This window comes from Cyprinodon tularosa, unplaced genomic scaffold (genome assembly GCF_016077235.1).
Source record: "Cyprinodon tularosa strain WSP-4 unplaced genomic scaffold, ASM1607723v1 ctg2, whole genome shotgun sequence".
In the NCBI taxonomy this organism is placed as follows: domain Eukaryota; kingdom Metazoa; phylum Chordata; class Actinopteri; order Cyprinodontiformes; family Cyprinodontidae; genus Cyprinodon; species Cyprinodon tularosa.
The window spans coordinates 3,596,574-3,616,348 of record NW_024038733.1 but is presented as its reverse complement, the minus strand read 5'-3'; the positions used below and the strand labels follow the sequence as shown (position 1 = coordinate 3,616,348).

The 19,775-nt window shown below is 37.3% G+C and overlaps 2 protein-coding genes across 3 annotated transcripts in view; both read right to left on the bottom strand.

Moving 5' to 3' along the window:
• Window positions 1-2,293: 2,293 nt before the first annotated feature.
• prpf31 (PRP31 pre-mRNA processing factor 31 homolog (yeast)) lies at window positions 2,294-8,269 on the bottom strand. The gene is made up of 14 exons (XM_038284505.1): window positions 8,111-8,269; window positions 6,993-7,208; window positions 6,814-6,874; window positions 6,621-6,704; window positions 6,411-6,508; window positions 5,267-5,373; window positions 4,959-5,128; window positions 4,714-4,871; window positions 4,505-4,594; window positions 4,266-4,393; window positions 3,889-3,961; window positions 2,826-2,954; window positions 2,637-2,735; window positions 2,294-2,559 (listed from the first exon to the last, which is right to left on the bottom strand). The coding sequence occupies exons 2-14, from the start codon at window positions 7,206-7,208 to the stop codon at window positions 2,446-2,448; spliced, it is 1,527 nt and encodes a 508-aa protein (XP_038140433.1). The 5' UTR covers window positions 8,111-8,269; the 3' UTR covers window positions 2,294-2,445.
• Window positions 8,270-11,508: 3,239 nt separating this feature from the next.
• si:dkey-40m6.8 overlaps window positions 11,509-19,775 on the bottom strand; it is a 28,608-nt gene continuing 20,341 nt past the window's right edge. For both annotated transcript variants that reach the window (XM_038284191.1, XM_038284192.1), the window contains exons 12-16: window positions 19,571-19,728; window positions 17,358-17,497; window positions 15,583-15,917; window positions 15,426-15,510; window positions 11,509-12,873 (exon numbers count right to left, since the gene is read on the bottom strand). In XM_038284191.1, the coding sequence (XP_038140119.1) occupies window positions 12,743-12,873; window positions 15,426-15,510; window positions 15,583-15,917; window positions 17,358-17,497; window positions 19,571-19,728 (849 nt within the window). In that variant the 3' untranslated portion in view covers window positions 11,509-12,742. The remainder of the gene's footprint in view (window positions 12,874-15,425; window positions 15,511-15,582; window positions 15,918-17,357; window positions 17,498-19,570; window positions 19,729-19,775) is intronic.

The following is a 19,775-nucleotide window of genomic DNA, read 5'->3' as shown; positions in this document are numbered from 1 at the left end:
AACAGCTATAGGTGCATCTCAGTAAATTAGGATAAAATGGAAAAGGTAATTTCACTGATTCAATTCAAAAAGGGACATGTTTATTGTTTGGACATGCAGTGTTACGCATGTTTCTTAAAACAATTAAAGATAATATTAAGTACTTCAGAAGTAACATTACATAATGGAAATAAAAGAGTTTTAATTATATGCTGTCATCCACTGTATCATTTAATTCCACTGTTGGTTGGGGCTCCTTTGCTTGAATTACTGCATTTTAGACAGTGGGATGAAAAAGAACTCCTGCATACCAAAGGTTTTTCAGGTTTCAGAAAAGGCCTAGTGGTTAGTGCAGTGAGCTTGTGCTCTGAGAAGCTTCCAAGTACCTGGTTTGATCCTTAACCCCAAACTGCTCCCTGGGCGCCGCACAATGGCAGCCCACTGCTCCTCAAGGAGATGGGTTAAATGCAGAGTTTATTGATCTCAGATTGAGAAAATTAAGTTCCATTATTATGAAAGCCAGATGCTGTTCTCCAGTTGCTGCAAGTTACTGTGAAACAACTCTGGTCGGTAGCAGAATTTCTATTAATCTGTTGCACTTTTCAGGTAATCTCGGAAGCAAAAGTCAGAAATGACAACAGGAGCCTGTAGATAAGAGATTAAATGCTAATTTTGCTTCACCCGATCAGATTAATTTTTAATACGGATTCATAGATTTTTTATTTATTTTTTTTTGGATTCCGTTTTTGCTAGTCAGTTTAAACATTTTATGCTACATTTTAATGCTGAAGGCAAACTGTCAGGAATTTTAACACTTCGCTCAAGTGTCCATCAGACCCACAATTTCTAGATTTCGTCCTCCTTTGTTAGAATAGTTTCCCAGTCTGCTGCCTGGGACACAGGGTTTTTAATTACATTGTACAGCTTTGCAGACAAAGGTTTAAAAAAAAAGTTCATAGTTGAGGAAGTAAATTAACCTCATAAATTTCCAGGTTACTGATCCATTAAAGGAAGAATTACACTGAACTGCAGATGCAATTGAAGGAAATATTTAGTTTGTATTGCATCCTAAATTTAAAGCAGATCTATTCATATATTTCCAGGTACCCAGACATAATTGGAAGCATAGATATCGTCACTAAAGGATATTTTTAAAATTGATTACGCTTTTTTTTTTTAAAAACACTTTCTTGTAAGTACAGCTATTTTAAAGGGACAGATTTAAAAAATTTTTTTTTTTTAAATGAACCATGGTTCAACTTGTCAAATAAGGCAAAGAAAGGCCGGGCAATTAAGTAGGTAAAAGTTAATGGCTGATAACTGGACCATACCTGATATAACTTCACATTTCATCTTTATTTACTGCTACATCCTTTTTGTGGGTTACACCTAGAAGCATATTTCACTAGTGGTTTTTCTTCCTTCAGGTAAGATGCGTCTTATATCTATAGGGAAGGAGTGGTTTAACCCAAATCTGACGGAAACAGCTGTAATTTTCAAGCTTAAATGTTTCTTGGCCTTATTCCAATTTTCAGTTTCTCATCAATTCAGCTATAATCTTGAAATGTAACAGCTATAAACATGGAATTAATCTGGATAAAAAAATTACTGAAAATATCTTTAGTTATATTACCAATTGAGATGCACCTGTAGCGTCACCGCTTACCTTATAAAAACTTTCAGCTGGGTCACGTTCTCGTTTCCTCCCCCCCCCCCCCACGCCCACTTTAATTTACCTCCTGTATTGAAATAAACCATGTACAGTGAATGTACGCTGATTACAGCTGTTTACATGTAGAGTTTAAATATAGAAATGCTCAATTATCAGTGGTATTTCTAACTTGTGGGTATTTTTCAAGCTACCACTTTGTCTTGGTCAGCTGTTAAAACTGAAACCATGAGAACTCCACATCTGTACAGCACTAAGTATTGTGTATGGTTATTATTTAAGGGTTTCTTTTGAAAGGAAGATGAAAAAAGAAAATGCAGATTTCTGATATCTGCTTCATATAGATTCTATTTTTTGGGAACTTTTATGGTTTTCTGAAAGGAAAAATGCCCAAAATGTGAATTTCAAAGGAACTTCTCGTTACATTTCTGCATGGGAGATGTCAAAACTGGGGTTATAAACGATTGTACAAAGTTCAATAAATGCTTTTAAGAAATTAAACAGTCTGTGGCATAAATTCCTGTCTTCCTTATCAGTAGAATTTTTAAAAATGCAGAAAGGGGTAAGGCCACTGCAAAATATATTCCACCCCTTTCCATCAGATGCCAGCCAATTCGAGAAAGTAAATCTTAAACACACTTAAAATACAAGTCAGCAAAATTAACGTTTAATTTCTTGGGAAACAGAAACTCAAAAGTCTAAACATTTTATTCTAAATGTGAATAAAAAAATAAAACTGAGTGGAGAACATTTAAGCAGATTAAAAAACGTGATGCTTTGCTGAGGGGACTGAATGTTCACATCTTGGATTCCTTTTTGACTTTGAGGAACTCAGCCATGTTGGAGAAATATTTCTGGTTGGCTTCGGCCACCTTCTTCTCTGCAGCCTGCGGGTTAACGATCTCCAGGCCCTGTAGACGACAGTAGGATGAGCTGAAGGAGAGGCTCAAACTGAAAAGGATAGCAGTGTGAAGCTCTCTCTTCTTACCTGGAGGGGAGTGAAGGCTACACTGGAGCTGGTTCCAGACGAGCGATCTCTGACTGTCGACTTGCCGCCGTATGTCATGCTCTGTTTCTGCAGCGTCCTCTGTTGGTGAAAAAAAACAGCACAGAATGATATAAGAATTAAAAGAGAATAAAAGAAAAAACAATAACGATAAAATGGAGCAATGTTTACCTGCAGGGATTTGGAGATCCTCGCCTTGGTGGCCTCGTTGACCTGAGCCTGCCTGACTCTGCCGCTCCCGCTTTTCCCCAGCTGACCCAGACTGAAGCCCAGATCCTCCTGATACGCATCATCCTCAATCTGGAGTACAAAGTCTGAGATTAGCTCATAGGCTCTCTGATTAACCTCTTAAAACCCACCGGGTCACCAGTGGGGGACCCGGTGGGGGTAATAATTCGAATACATAAAATTCCACCGGTAAATTTTTTTACCAGCAGGTGGAGCCATTGTGCGCAGCGCAAAGCTGACACCAAAAGTTCCATACCCCAAAGCTCTGGAATTTTCTGCGTTTCTGGTTGACATGATGGAGAACAAATATAATACAATGAAACCTGCTTTTTCTCAAGAATGTCTTCATTACTGCTGTTCAAAAAAAGACCCATCATTTCGAGAATAAAAAACAAAAACGAGTCATGTTTCAACTGATGCAGGTTGGTCTGTGTTCTACTCACCCAATTTTAAATTATATATTAGGAAACCAGAAGGTTTTAGCTTTCAAATAAGGTATTGCACATGTAATTTGGGCTTACAGTTCCTAAATTATTTGCTTTTTCATTTGGGTATGCAAAATAGGCGAGGCTTACCCAAAATGAGGTGGATGTTAAGAGGTTAATAAACATTGGGGACCAAGTAAACCTCACTTAGAAGATGGCACTAAAATTATGCTTGCATCAGAAAATTTGATGAATTTAACCCAGTAAACTGTGCCTATCATGTTTTAGCACATTAACAAAATGCTCAGAGTGTTTCCCATTTGCTGAATACAATACTTTAACATCCAGCTTCACAATCCAGAAAACATTTAAGCATTTCTTACAACTTTTAAGAGTAAAAAAAAATACAATTTAATTTAAACATGAAACAAGGATTCGTCTTCCACAGGCCTGAGGCCTTTCTTTAAGGTGTGGAGATTTATTCTAAAAATACTTCATTCACATTTTCTTAGCAATAAAGAATATTAGTGAAACACATCTAAAAGTGGAGCTTAGGGATAAAATTCTATAAAAACACCCACCTCTGCAAAGGTCATTCTGTTGGCGTGTTTCCTGATCTCAGTCAGTCCAAGACGCTCCTTCATCTTTCGATACCTGCAGGGAAAGACATCAGAGCAGCATGCTTGAATATGAGATATACTGATGTTTGCTGGCATTTAGAACATAAGTGTGAGTTGATGCTGTCTTTGCTTCCCAGTGATCTGTTACTGTTTAATGTTTCATTTGCTGCAGGAACAGCTTTGGTTATTAGAGTCACTTTAGATAGACTTGAAATAATTAAATGGTTTTATTTAATTATCCCTGCTTTTTCAAGGGCTTCATGAGGCTTTTGGTCGATCTAAGAACAATACTGTACATCTGAACAGTGTGAAGCATGCCTTCCTGACAGATTCCATACCTCCTTCCTCCTCTCTTCTTCCTCTGTCCATCCAACGGAGCTGGCAGAGGTTTAACCTGCTTCACCGGTGGCGGCTCTTGCCATTTATCAAACTTTCTCTCGATCTCCTCTTTTAGGTCATAGCCAACCTGCAAGGTACAACATTTGCAATCATCAGATTAATAATCTTTGTTACTTTAACGGACTTTATAGCTTAAAAAAAAAAAAAAAAAAAAAAAAAAAAAGGGCATGTCTTCAACCTTTCCATCTGAACTCTCATGGAAACTGTCCACTCGTGAAGCCAGGGTGCATTTTGCCGCCACCAGACGGGCCGCTTTCCTCCTCAGGTCCTAAAGTGGAGGGGAGAAAAAAAAAACTGACCAACATTGTTTCCTTTTGAATGGAAACTAAGATATATAAAAAGCGTTCCGTGTTGCCAGTGCAGGGACTGCATACTTTATGAACTTACAGGTGGCAGCGACTGCACAACGTCACAGTGGTAGATGAAGCCTGTATGGGGAAGCAGGGACGTACTGCTGAAGCCTGATAGGGTTCTCCTCTGGGCTCCCAGCAGCATAAGGTTACAGGCTGGCATCTTTGAAAGGTTGGTGAGACCGCCAGCGATCCCTACGGTGAGGAAAACAAAGATCAACAACAAATAAAATCTGCTTTCATAAAATGTTTGATTAGGTCCCTTTTTTCCCCCCCTCTCACCCATAATCTTGGCAGCAGTGGATGCTCCCACAATGATGGACAGGTTGGGGGCTATGAATGACATTCTGGACTCAACATACTCATATATTCTGTGTTTGGACTGGTTGAGCTCCAGAGCCATGTCACAAGCCTCTTCCAGCTGCTTTAGTTCATCCTCACTCAACAATGACCTACAAAAATAAAGAAAAAACCCACAAACTTTAAGCTGAACTCTTTACAGAAGTTTTCCATTAAAACACTGAACAATCTTAACCAGCTGCAGAGACTGATTTGATATTCCTACATACAATTCAAGAAGTGAAACTCACCCCTGCGTAGTTGATGCTGTGACACTGACGACCATGATGGTAGCGTTGGTCAGGATCTGCTGCAGCGTTTCATTGTTTTTACATTTCTCCAAATTGTTTCCCAATTCCTTCAAAGACACCAGAGAAAATTCTTTTCAGCTGCATTTATATATTTATTGGGAAAAAAATTGAAACTTTTTATCCCGCTGTCTGTCGATACGGTAAATAAAACTTTTCCTGTTTAAGTTAATTGGGATGATCAAAATATTCTTAAATCTATGACTGAGATGATTTTGATACATTTTCTTCAGGTTCATTCATCTAAATTTATGTTCTAACTTTTTAGCAGAATTGCACTTAAAACTCTAACTTAGGTGAAACATTTCAGGGTTCCACCCACAATCTTTTTTACCACAGTTTGCTGGGAATTTGGCCAATTGCTCCTGAAAGAACTGGTACAACAGCGTCAGGTTTAACACAGATTTCCAATTGGACTGGTGTCACTAATGTCCAATTTAAACTAAATTGTCAGTAAACTTTGGGTCAATGTTCAGCCAGAGGACATGTTCTCTCCTTATGATGCAATCTTATTTGTAAAGTGTGCCATTTCTTCCTGTAGTGATATATTCCCACAAAATTATACTACCTAAATTAGACTCTCTAAGGAAGCTGTTAGTCCATGTGAGTAAAGGAAGCGTTTCCTTTTAAAAACAGATTAACGTAGCTACTTCGGGAGTATTAATTGAGCCCAATAATAAACCCGACAGGTGGAGGTCCAAAATCCTCTTGTTATTGGGCTTTAAAATACGTCAACAATTGGACCTTTATTTAACGCCAATGTTCCTGCTGAACCTCATTATCTTATACAGTCATGATATCAACATATTGTTCTTAGAATATTTACAATTTTTTATTGGAAGAAAATTTCAGAAACAAAAAAAACCAGCAAAGTGATCAAATTTAATTCTACCTGAAAACACAAAAGGTTTGGTTCAGTTTAATGTCAATACAGAAAACAGGTTATCAAGTGTAAGCAAAAAACTATTTTAAATCTAAAGGTTTGAATATAAATTTAAAGATGTATAAACAGATCAGTAGAAGTATTAATCAAAACAGTCTGTTTTTATTAAATTAAAAGACTCTAATCAAGTCCAATCCATTTTACCTTGACTGTGCGAATGTAATCCAAAGAATCTGGAACCAAAGACTCGAGCTCTGGAAACCTCTTGGAATATTTGTCTCTTGTAAATTTATGGATTATGTCTGGGGACAAAAAAAAAAAAAAAAAAAAGTAATGAAACAATACAAAACTTGTATTACAAAGGGAGATGTGTCTTTACTCTTTCCAGTGATGTTAGACTGAACAGTGACTCACTAAGCTCATTATCGATCTCCACTGTGAGGTTATTGGCTGCTACAATCAGCCTGTATTCTGGATCAGCCTCAACGGGACCTGAAACTAAGAACCACCACACAGGGATCACATTTTACTTACAGGCTTAATAAATAACAATTTAATACATAATAATTTGATCTTAAATAGTTCATCTAAAACAGATCACACTCACCATCTGAGTTTTTGCGCTGCTTTCCGATATATTCTGAGATTTTTTCCATGATTTCTGAAAACTTTGAAAGAAAAAGAAAAAAAGCAGAGTTAGACCCAACTAGGATTTTTTATCTTTTTTTTTTTTTTTTTACAACAAGTATTACCTTATATACAGCCAAAAATAAATAAATAAATTACTTGTTTGCTATTGCGGAGCTTGGCAATGGAGGCAACACTCTCCGTTTTGCTGTAATCCACCTCCATCTCCTCTGGAATATCTTCCAGCCCTGCCTCCATCCTTCCCTGAGTCCTCTCTCCATCACTGTCCCCCTCCTCCTCTTCTGGATACAATCCATCTTCTCCTTCATTTCCAGCTTCCTCCAAATCAGCCAGTAGCTCATCAGCTAGAGACATCTGAAAAAACAAGAGGGGCCATTCCATGTTTCATCAACATCCCATAAACAGACAGGATTTATTCTTTATTAAGTTGTCATTCATTTCCAAATTGCTAGGAAACAAAAACATTCTTTAGTTGCAAATCTAAATATCACCATAAATAAAGAATATTTGTATGTTTGATTATAGGGTCTTGTAGATAAAGTAGTGTTTAATATTTTTAGATGTCAGTCCCTGGAACTGTAAAGCATTATTCTGTTTTGTTTCCACTTCTACCATTTCCCTGTGTGATTGTTAAATGTATGCTGCTCCTTTGATTTTTAATCATGTAAAGCAATCTTTGAAAAACATTTTTTCCTTTTTTTACAACAGTGGAAAATATTTTAGACTATGAAACCAACATTTTTAGACCTAGTTTATCCACTGAATGTATATCTATCAAACCAATTTTATTTATACAGACAACGGCTAAAAGTGCTATAAGATTATACATAAAAAGCTGCTTTAGACAACAAAGGGAAGGGACCTGCAACCATCTGATGCGTTTAAGGAATGTACACCAGTTTCCATCGGTTGGTGGAAGTCAGATACTTTAATTTCTTTGTGAGGTGACTATCCAGACATTATTAATATCAAGTGACATTTTTATTCAGTTTCAACGGACAAAGTGTCAGTTAAAATGAAAAGTGCAGTTTCTGTCTTTATCACGCAATGTGACAATTGTTAAGCAACACTATGGTACACGTTTGTAACCTTTAAATCACCACAGATAAACCAATAACACCATAAACGCTGAAACAAGCCTATATGCCCGTTTCTCATTAGAAACGCGTGTGTTTATCGTTGCTATAACCGTGTTAGCCGAGCTAGGCTAAGCAAACATTTATTTGACATTAGCTGAAGTTTATTAAACAGCTTACCTCGGAGGCTTAAATTCCACCTGACAAGATATTAGTAACTAAAGAGCAGCGGGAGAAACCAACGAGATTTATTTTTCAACGAATACAATCAATCCGGTAAGAGTTGCGCTATGGAGACGTTCTGGTCGCAGGTTAAATACGTAACAACTTCCCGTTGGGTTGTGGGTAATGGAGTAGACTGGCCCAGAAGGTCGACGGACAGACAGTCAGACAACCAGAAGAAAGAAAGAAAGAAAGAAAGAAAGAAAGAAAGAAAGAAAGAAAGAAAGAAAGAAAGAAAGAAAGAAAGAAAGAAAGAAAGAAAGAAAGAAAGAAAGAAAGAAAGAAAGAAAGAAAGATAGATAGATAGATAGATAGATAGATAGATAGATAGATAGATAGATAGATAGATAGATAGATAGATAGATAGATAGATAGATAGATAGATAGATAGATAGATAGATAGATAGATAGATAGATAGATAATGTAAAAATTTTAATTGAACAAATTGAACGATTTGTATAACATTAGTATTACATCTCAATTCCCAAAAATGTATTCTTCAGTAAAAAAGACATTGATCACAATTTGAATGTTTGAGACCCCGGTTCTGAGCAGTACCAACGCACTTGGTATCACTATCAGGATTAAGTCCAGAATAATCCAGTCTCTATCTATCTATCTATCTATCTATCTATCTATCTATCTATCTATCTATCTATCTATCTATCTATCTATCTATCTATCTATCTATCTATCTATCTATCTATCTATCTATCTATCTATCTATCTATCTATCTATCTATCTATCATCTATCTATCTATCTATCTATCTATGTACATATATATATATCTATATATATATATATATATATATATATATATATATATATATATATATATATATATATATATATATATATATATATATATATATATATATATATATATATATATATATATATATATATACATATATATATATGTATATATATATAGATATATATCTGTATATATATACAGCTATATTGAGCAACTGGATAGCTCGGTAGGTAACACCGACGACTCCGGCACAGGTGACCGGGTGACCGGGGTGACCGGCATGGACATCCAGGTGGACCCTCAGGCAGGTCCTTTGTGCTTAGTGGCCTACCTCAGGCATGAGTGAAACCGCAAATACAAGAGCCATACCGGAGCCGGAGACTATGCGAAGTATGGCAGCTCCAACAACCATTGTCATCATTGACAAAGAAATAACTACTAACTCAGTGTTCTAACATCCGCAAACGGCAGCTCCTATCACAGCAGAAAATCACAGAAAATCCTATGGGACTTCAAGATCCGGACTGACAAACAGGTGATGGCTAACCAACCAGACATCGTGTTGATCGACAAACAGCAGAAGAAGGCAGTAGTGATAGATGTGGCAATCCCAAGCGACAGCAACATCAAGAAGAAAGAACATGAGAAGCTTGAGAAATACCAAGGACTGAAGGAGGAGAAAAGATGTGGAAAGTGAGAGCAGCAGTGGTGCCAGTGGTAACTGGAGCACTGGGGGCTGTGACCCCCAAACTGGGAGAGTGGCTACAGCAGATTCCAGGTAAAACATCAGAGGTCTCTGTCCAGAAGAGCGCAGGAACAGCTAAGATACCCTCAAACTCCCAGGCCTCTGGTAGAGGACCCGAGCTTGAGGATGACACAAAGTATATATAGTATGTATAAATATATATATATATATATATATATATATATATATATATATATATATATATATATATATATATATATATATATATATATATATATATATATATATATATATATATATATATATATATATATATATATATATATATATATATATATATATATATATATATATATATATATATATTTTTTTTTTTTTTTTTTTTTTTTTTTACCAGATCTTATCAAGGAACAATCTATGAAATTTACCTGTTAATATATGCCAGAATTTGGTTAGGATCCAGATCATCGGAATACATTATCTTTTAAAAAGACATGGAATGGGGATATCTGGCGGAACACGCTAAACCAGAGGGTGGCAGCAGTGGGTATTGACAGCCTCAGCATCGGCCTCAAAAAGTCTATTTTACAGGAGACAAAAACACAAGAAAATGGAACCTTGTTAGTTTGTTATCTGGATCGATTGAAAACGTATGAACGGATGACAAAGAACAATTAATTTAGATTTGATAATGATCCAGATCATTAGCAAGCTTTAGCTATAGATGGTCACAATATGGGGCAAAATTTGCAGCTTGGTGGTCTGTGCTCTCAGAGTGCTTTTCTTGTTATTATTTCAAATTTTAAAAAGTGTGGATTTATTTCTGAAGCTTTTAAGTAATCCTGTTCAGGAGTTCCAAAAAATTTTCCCAGTCTGAAGAAAGAATGCCAAAAATACTCAAAACGTATTGGTTTTTTAATTTAGGGAAAATATAGAGAAATCCGACTAATTAACTATTTAAAAATTCATAAAACAAATTAATGAAATATTCAAATGTTATTAATAAATTGATTTATTAAAAATGAATATATTTAGATCACTATATATGTATGAATAAATACAGCGTTTTAGAATAGAATTCAACTTTTTGTCATTCCACTGTCACAAGTACAGAGCAACGAAATGAATTCTCTGCATTTAACCCATCCCCTTGGGGAGCAGTGGGCTGCCATTGTGAGGCGCCCGGGGAGCAGTGTGGGGTTAAGGGTCTTGCTCAGGGACCCGGAGTGGCAGTCTGTGGGAGTGGGGGATCGAGCTCACAACCTCAGGATTCAAAGCCCAATGCCCTAACCACTAGGCCGCCACTCCATTATACGTATTTTTAAGGCGCCACCAGTCTGTTGCATTGTGATTCTTGAGGTAACAGGCTGAAATGTTTGTGGATCCTTGGTTTAGAGGATTGAATTGTTTTCATTATTGAGTAAGAAACCAACTTTTGATAAATTGTCACTTTTATATTTTATCAACTGAATTTTGAATTAATTTAAACCATAATCAATTTTTAAAATATCAGCTGTGGATCTTTCCTTGTGGCAGTACCAAAGATGTTTTGGACACGGCTCATTGGGCAGGTTCTCTTGTTGTATGTTGAGGGTTATTCCTTCAGTTAAGTACGGTTACATTTGTAGGTCATAGAAGCAGAAGTTATGATTTGTTGCATTCTACAAAGAATCAGCAGGTGTCTTTAAGGAAAATACTCTATGATTATATAAATGAAGCACACCCCTATATTGTGTTTTTTATAAGATAAAAAAGTTAGTCAACCCAACATACCCCATTATAAAAGCACTTTTCGCTTACAAACCATGTCATATAACATTTAATTTCCCTTTGGGATTGATAAAGGATTATTTTAATTGAATTGAATTATGAAACAGTTCAAATAAAACATTCAGATTTTTTTCAACCTTTATTTCCCCCCTTATTTATACATCATCCCGTCTGAAAAGCATTTTAAACAACACAAGTTTAAACCAACATTTAAACAGACCGAACAAACAGACTAGCAGGACCTGTGCCGCATGATCGACTGCAGTTAGTAGAAAATGGGATAAATTAACAGATGCACAAACAAATGGAGCTACTTACTCAAGAGAAGCTTTGATTTCTGGGACTAAGCTACATTAACTGTTATTAAACTATTATAAAATAATCATAATGACAAGACTGCTAAAAATCTTTGACTTGGCAAAAAAAAAATAGATAAAAGAAAAAAGGAAAAACCGAAACAGAACTTAGATCCATACAGTACAGATTGGCATATATTAACAAGTAAAATTATACAAAATACTCATTTTTTTTATTTCTTCTTAGCAATTAAGACGTTTGGGAAAATATTTTTTTACTCATTTGTTAAGACCTTAGAGAACCTATAACTTAGATGCATTCCATCTAAAAAATAATCAGAAGTTTGACCATTAACTAAAAAGAGTGAATAAATAAATAAATAATAAATAAAATTAGTTTCCGTGCAGTCCAAAGTTTACATCTAAAAGTAAAAGCCCTAAAACAATATTGTATACACTTGTATTATGGTATTTGTACAAATGCTGAGAAGTATCTTTAAATACAGGTGTCCATTTCAAACTGCTGCCTACTGGAACAGCTGCTGAAGGACGGAAAACCTCTTTAACAGAGACTGGTTTAGAATCCAAGCATTTACATGGACAGATGAGTGACTGAAGAAAGTGCATCCCCCCCACCTAACGGCTAGGGAACTATACAACAGAATAAAGCAGAAAAAGAGAAGGTAAGCTGGTACACAACAAGATTCCCACTGCATAGCTGTCAGATTTATTTCACATTTTTTAAGCTCCAGGTTCCTTTTGTTTTGCTTTTTTTTTTTCTTCTCCCGACATATTTATCCTTTTCCAAAAACATCTGTAGCCAAAGGCTAAGGATAAACTCTGTAAACAGTGACAGACAGGAGCTCAGCAACCCTCCTTTCATACAAAATCCAGTCGCTGACAAAACCTGGAATGTGTCCAGCTAGTAAAATCAGAGTCTGTTCCGAATTCAGTAAAAAAATATCTTCTGGGTGAATGGCTGGTTCTTGGGTAAATTCACTCCCCACTTCAAGGGGATTCGGCTTCAAAGGTGTACTTGAAGATGTTTTTTTTCCACGTCACACTAAGTGGGGGTCGTCGGCGGGGCTGACAGTGAAGCGGGATGAAGTCTTTGAGCCACTTCCGACGGGCGACCGTGGTTTGATTGATAGATCCTCTTTTCTTTTTGATTCCTTGCTTTTGTTTGGTCCTGATGAAGAGAAAAAAAGAAGTTTGATTAACTCTCCAACATCAGGGTCATGGATAGATAGCTGACTGATGGACCTGAGCCAAACTCCGCGTCCACTGGCCTTGTTGAACAAACACAGCTATCAACAATGGTGAGTGAGGCAGTCTATCACAGGGAAAACAAAAAGATCAACAGTGAAGCAACCAAGGGCACATCATCATTTATATCTTAGACTCTTGGCACCCTAACACAGATGTAATGGACTTTAGGAGGAAGCAGGAGTACCCAGGGATAACCTTTACATGTAGAGGATAAACATAATAAAGCCAGGAGAAACTTCAATTAAGCTGCTATGTCATGATCTTAGCACCGATTACTGGTCTGAGTACTCATTTCACTCACCTGCCCATCCCCGCCCACTTCTCATTACTGCTCATCTGATCCACCTGCTTCAGCCACTATTTGAACAGCCTTCTAACCAGTAATCAGTGCCAGATTATTCAAGCCTTTAGTGGGAGTTCTCTAGCGTACCTGAGTGTTTCTGTCTGCCTGATCCTGACCCGTTCTGCCTCTGGACCTCTGAGCCTGCCTGCCCCCGCTCTGATCTGCTTGCCTGACCTGTCTTCAGACTCTTGCAGGATCTCTGCCTGTCGGTGTACCAAATGTGGAGTTGTTTCCCTTCGGTACCTCCTCAGATCTCTGATCTCCTGGCTCTGGCTCCCTAGCATGTCTTCGACACTGGCTTTGGCTTTGCCCTCTGGATTATCCTGACTTCCTTCATCTGCTCGATTCTGATCTCCTGTCTGTCCTCTTACCACCGGGACATCAACATCTGGGACTCTCTGGGCGGCGCCCGCCGTGTCTTGTTGGCAGACAACTGGCTGGAACCGACCTTATCCTCTGGGCAAGGACTGAACTTTAAGACTAGCTTAGTGACTCACATGTTAATTATCATCTCCGCCAGACAGACATGGTCACTAACCTTAGTTCTCCTCTTTCCTTTCTTTGCATGAAACTGGCTTTTAGAAAACATTTTCAGCAGTTAATGTTTGGCGGTTTTATTTATTCCACAGCCACTGTTCATGCCTGTTTGGAATCAATATCCTGTTAAAAGTCTCTAAGACATGCAAGCTTCAATCACCTTACCGCAACCATCATTTTAAGATTAAAGTCGACTGGTCAGTCTATTAAAGAGCTATTATAAAACCATTGGTGAACACTGCTGGACACCAGTCAGGGTTAATATAAAGACAGAGGTTGCGGCTTTAAAAACAATACTTTTAAGCTTGAATAAAATGAGTGGCTGTCATTATGTACAGGCCCAATGGCTGCTGGAGGGACGTTTTACGGTCAGAGCAGACGGTGCAGCTTGACTACAGTGACATGTAGGATGTCTGGAGGTTTGAAGATGTGAATTTTGAGCCAAATTAAATAGTGCTAAACAACAAACACGGTGGTGGAAGTGTCAGAGTGTGTAGTTGGGTTGGTGCATTGAACAAAGAGGGCAGAATAAATAAGGAAGGTCACATTCAAATTCCTTAACTTGTCCTCATATCGGCAGCTAGATACTATAACCTTGGACATGCTTTGGGTTTACAGCAGAATAATGTCAAAACACATCAAAGTGGTTTAGGATTAAATAATACAGGCTAACATTTTGTGTAACAGCCAGGTCTGTTCATAAATAGAGTTTTTTTTCAACTAGCTGAATATTTTGAGTAATCTCTCAGGAATTTACTAAAATTTAAGCAAGATTGTGTGTTTATATTTGGATATGGAATTAGATCTTTGCTCCATTTGTGTTTTCTTTAATGACATTAGTCCCCATTTAATTGGTTTAGTGTAAAAAAGAACAGTTCAAATGATTAATTAAAAGTTTAAAATTACTGACACATGTATGTAAATTTCTGACTCTACCTGTCTGAATTATAAAGTATAATTCATGTGACAATAAATATGTGCCTAACCGAATGCTGGAGTAGAAAAAATGTATCAACATCTGCTAATAGACTGATACTAAAAAAGGCAGTTTTAGTTTAAAAATAACTCAAAGAAAACGTAGCCTGTTCTCTCCAAGCCTTAAAATCTTCACTCCAAAGAGCCCTGAGCGATGATCTAAGTCTTTTATTTTGGTGCTTCTATGAGGGCAAAAAACATTCTGAGCACTGACTCACATTTTGCTGCGATATAAGGTAATGGGTTTACAAAGTGGAGAGCACAATTTAAACAAGCAATCCAAAAACGTATTGGAGGGGGAAACGAAGCTAAGGACATGCATTGTTGAGTTCAGGATTAGTGTTCCAGCTCAGCGCCAAATGCCACAACATCGGGAGGAGGAGGGGCGTGATTATGGGAGATTAATTTTGGCTGCACGTTTGAATAAAAGATCAGGAAAATGAAGAGGCTCTTTTCCAGTGGGAAGGGATTTCATTACTGTTATTCACCCCAAGGTTAAACCTAACTGTTCCAAAAGTACAATGCTTTGCATGATATAGTCCAACAAATCACCTAAAGGGTGACATTCCCTATTTGCTCTGTTTCTTTTCATGGACATAAGGTGTTTAATAACTCACCATGAAAGTCCAATTTGCTGCTTTTGACAGAGACTGGACCTGGACTAGTAGGAGCTGAATTGCTCAGCTCATTGGTTGGAGTTTCCTGTTGCAAAGAAGCAGAGACTCATTAAATCAAAGTCACTATTACATCTACTATAAAACAAACAGGAAGTACCTGATCAAACAGATAGATTGTGACATCATCAAAGAAGGACACGTTCCTTCCTCTGTCCCGCTCCCTGTCCAAAGACTCCTTGGGTGATTTTAGCAGACTCCTCAGCCCAATCCGTTTGTCCACATCCGTCTCCGTGACAACAATCACCCTGCGGGAGTTCTCGTCCTCCTGCTCATCCTCCTCTTCATCGTCAGGGTCGATTCCTGACGACAGGCCCCTTCGTCTGCCGATGCGATTTCCGATGGAGCCGTCTCCAAATCCCCCTTTCCCACTCGGAGTGAGGGGGGGATTCAGGGCGAGGGGAGGGAGGGCAAGAGACAGACGAGCTAGTTTTGCTGCAGGATCAGGAGAGAGCAGAGTTTGACATGATATGGAATGAGGTAAATATAGAGTTTTGGGAGGAAAGAAATCTTACTAGTTGAATAATTTAGTAAATATTGGGTAATTATTGGATCATTACTCTATAGAAATCTATTAAAAACTGCATCTGCATTGATTTTATTTCTGATAGTTTCGGTAGGGCCTTAGATGTGCAGTAATTGGCTTCCTTCTTTGCAAATTAAAAATCATCTATAAATTATGTTTTTGCTTCAACAAGGAAAAAATGATGTTATCTTTGTACTTGTTTATTAAAAAAAAAGCTTTTTTTTATTTTCTAATTGGGCTTAAGTACTGATCATAGGAATTTTTTTAGAAGGAACAGTGAAACTTTAAAAACTTGTTTTTTTGTTTATCACTGACTGCTCTCGATAGTTTGACAACAGTATCTCTTTTGGCAATTTTAATTCAACTCAACCAAAGTCATGCTGTTATGTATTTTACGGTTATTATTTTTTTTTTTGTTTGAGAAGATGTCATACTTTACACTTTATAGCTGGATGAAAATGTCAATTTTATAGTTGCTGGACATCTAAACGTATGAACTGTAAGTTGGTGCATTTAAAATATTAATCTAACTGTTGTTATTTGGTAAAGGAAAAATACACCATATCTGATATTGAATAAATACAATGACAGCTTTCTATAGTTGTGTTGGTAGATTCTACAGGTCAGCAGTTGCTCATAGGACGCACATGTTGACTAGTCTGCAGAGCAGTTCTGGCTCTGGTCAGCAGATGGCAATGACCTGACATGTAAACATTGACAGTTTACTATTTAATTAGAACATATACAATAAAATACTGATTAATGTATTAAGTTGGGTCTGCCGGTGTTCTTTATTGATGTTAGATAAGGTTTTTTTTTTTATTACTAGCAGCTATGTGATAAAGTGGTTCACCACTTGTACCTTAAACAAAATGTTCTAGTTCAACTCGATGTTGTAAAATTACTTCCAGTGCTTCGTCCTTTGATTGTGGTAGCATCCACTGAGTCATTGTTTCTCTCACTACATCCCCCTGGTTTCCATTATCAGATACTTTGTCTTTCTGTCAGCTACACACTTTGTTACGGGTTGCTCAGCTTCATTAAAGCGCTGTCTTTGCTGAGCCTTTGTGCAGCCTGCCTGTGAAAGTTTAGGACGTCTATTTTGAGAACATTCTTCATCGCCCTCTGTGGAATAGTGACACTCAATCAAAAGTAAGCAAACAAAAAAACAATTAAAATGAAAGTATAAATCAAATGATGAAAAATTTACAATACATTGAAAATTGTAAATTGAAAATTGAAAAAGAGGTCAGTTTACATAAATAAAAGAAGCTGAAGCCATGTTAGAATGGGATAATGACTAAAGGAAACTAGGAAGTTGCTCTGAATGTGTTGCAACATGATGATACCTTTCATTGCCTGGTTTGCGGCAGGTTGAGATGCGATGATCTCAGGTTGTTCAATCACAGTGAGTGGCTCTGGTTCAGTTTTATCAGACTCAGTTTGTGGCTGTTGGCTGTAGGCAGCCTCCTCCTCCTCCTCCTCTTGGCTGAAAAAAAAGAAAGTAACTTTCTAACTTAGTAATATATCTACCTGTAACTAAATTACTTTCATATCATGATAATATTTAATTGCTGATCCCTTTTTGTTTTATTGAATCATTTTGATGTATGTATTTATTCAAAACTACAACAAAACACAAATGTAGCAACAATGGTTTATGTGCAAAGAAATAGAACAAAGTTCTTGTTATTTGTGTGTCCTTTTTACCCTTTAGCTATTCAAATCTTAATCAAAAGCTGTAATTTAGAGTGGATTGCAGCAAAGGGGTTGTGGCTTCCCACAGAGAAGGAGAGTAAAAGAAAAGTGGCAACATGCTGCCTGTGAAAAGGAAGAAGAGCAGCTCTTGAAATTAGCAACCGATTCTCAAGCACATCACAGAGTTCACTTTCAATGCTTCAGACTAGCTGAGGCTTAATAACACCTGTAGAGCTTTCAGTTTGAAAAAAAAAAGCTTTAGATAAATAACTATATTATCAAAAAAAAAAATTCAGCAAAAAAAAAAACCTTCATTCATTAAAAGTGTCACAAAAATAAATAAGTCACAGTGTTTTTCGTTTGCAGTGTTTTTCTGTTGCATTTGTGTTTTGGGTTTTTAATAATTTATGGCTTACCTGTGCACCGCCATACATGTTTTTTTTTTTTATCCTTCCACGAGGTTTCATTGATACCACAAACTTTAATGTATTTTTCTTAAGGGCAGCTGGGAGTTAAATGACAGAGCAACATATCATGCTTTGCATTATGTATGGAAGTCAGTTTTTAAGAATGTTTTAGCCAGGAAATCTGAATTAAATGTAGAAATTGGTGTCAATCTATGGTCCTGAAAGGGGCCATTGTTCATTTTCCTCTAGATGTGTTCCAAGTCCAGAGCATCTGAATCAAATCAAAGAACCAGATCACCTCCTTAAGTTCTGCCAATGACCTAATTATGTAATTCGGGTGTGTTGATGCTTTTAAAGTTGATGGAGACAACGCATGAGGACCGAACTATGAGACCTGTGATCCAAACCCATCCAATGTAGTGCTGACTTTTTTAAGATTGTTGCCCTGCTAGATCCTGCTTTCTCAATTGTGGCCTTTGAGGTCATCTGTCCTGCACCTGTTAGATGTCTCTGTTTCCACACATGAATCAAGTCGCTGAATTACCTCCTCATTCTGTCAAGTTCTGCAGAATCCTGCTAAGGATATGATAATTTGACACATGTGTGGAAGCAAAGATACGTCTAAAAGTTGCAGGACACTGGTCCATGTAAGCTGGGATTGAGGGCGCCTGTGGTAGAGGAACCTCCAGCCCTGTCTGGAGTTATCTTCTATTAGGTTTTTTTTCTAGGATCGACTTGTATGAATTTCTGTCCTTTTTACCTTCAAATATTAGAAGCTTACTCTGTCTCCGCTAAAAATAGGTAACCCCACAGCATGATGCTACCACTACCATGTTTTGTGGTGTGAACAGTTGTGGGCTGAAAAAAAGCACAGTTAATCTCTGCTGCTACTCCACAGTTCCCATGAGTCATTTGTTTTCGCATTATTTTTTTTTAAATCAGTCTTCACCCGAGTGTCAAAGCAATGAATTGGTACATTTGCACTTGAGCCACACCATTTCCATCATCTTATGATGATGAAAAGTGCTCCAAGAGATGTTTAAAGTTTGGGGTAATATTTTACAACCTAAGTCTGCTTTAAACATTTCTACCAATTCATCCCCTAGATGCATACTGTGTCCTTTGGTCTCCATGATGCTGGTTGTTTACTCATGCCTTTAGTAAACCTCAGGGGCTTTAAAAAACAGCTTTATGTTGTGATTACAAACACATTACATCAGTGAGATGTATCAGAGTTACTGGAGTGAATTAAAATGCATGCTATACTCAAATTTATTTTTGCATTATGACGTTCTGGTTGTCTACTTCATAGGATCCCAATCAAATAAAGGTAAGTTTGTAGAAACAGGTCTCATAATGTGAAATTAGTCAGGTGAACTTGAGGCACCCTTAGTGCTTTGATCTAAATCCCTGAAGTTCTCCTTTTCCTACGAAGGTGTTAAATTGTGCCTCAGTACCTCTCATCCTGACTTTGGTACTCCTCTGGTCCACTGCAGCTTTCCTCGACTTGTTCCCCCCAGGGCCGAAGTGTCACTGTCTCTTTCACAGCTGAACCCCAAAGCATTTTTGTTTTCACATTTTCACTGAGGGAGAACTGCAGCCTCTCTTCACACACCTGCAATGTCAAAATTCCCCAGTAAAGGAGAAGAATCAGCAAAGAAC

Bases quoted from the DNA above. Each gene is read 5' to 3' on its own strand.
- prpf31 (XM_038284505.1), bottom strand. From the start codon at position 7,208: ATGTCTCTAGCTGATGAGCTACTGGCTGATTTGGAGGAAGCTGGAAAT. The intron at 6,875-6,992 runs GTAATTTATTTA...TTTCTTTCAAAG, and splicing joins AGCTCCGCAATAGCAAACAA to TTTTCAGAAATCATGGAAAA. The intron at 2,560-2,636 runs GTAAGAAGAGAG...TGTCGTCTACAG, and splicing joins TAGCCTTCACTCCCCTCCAG to GGCCTGGAGATCGTTAACCC.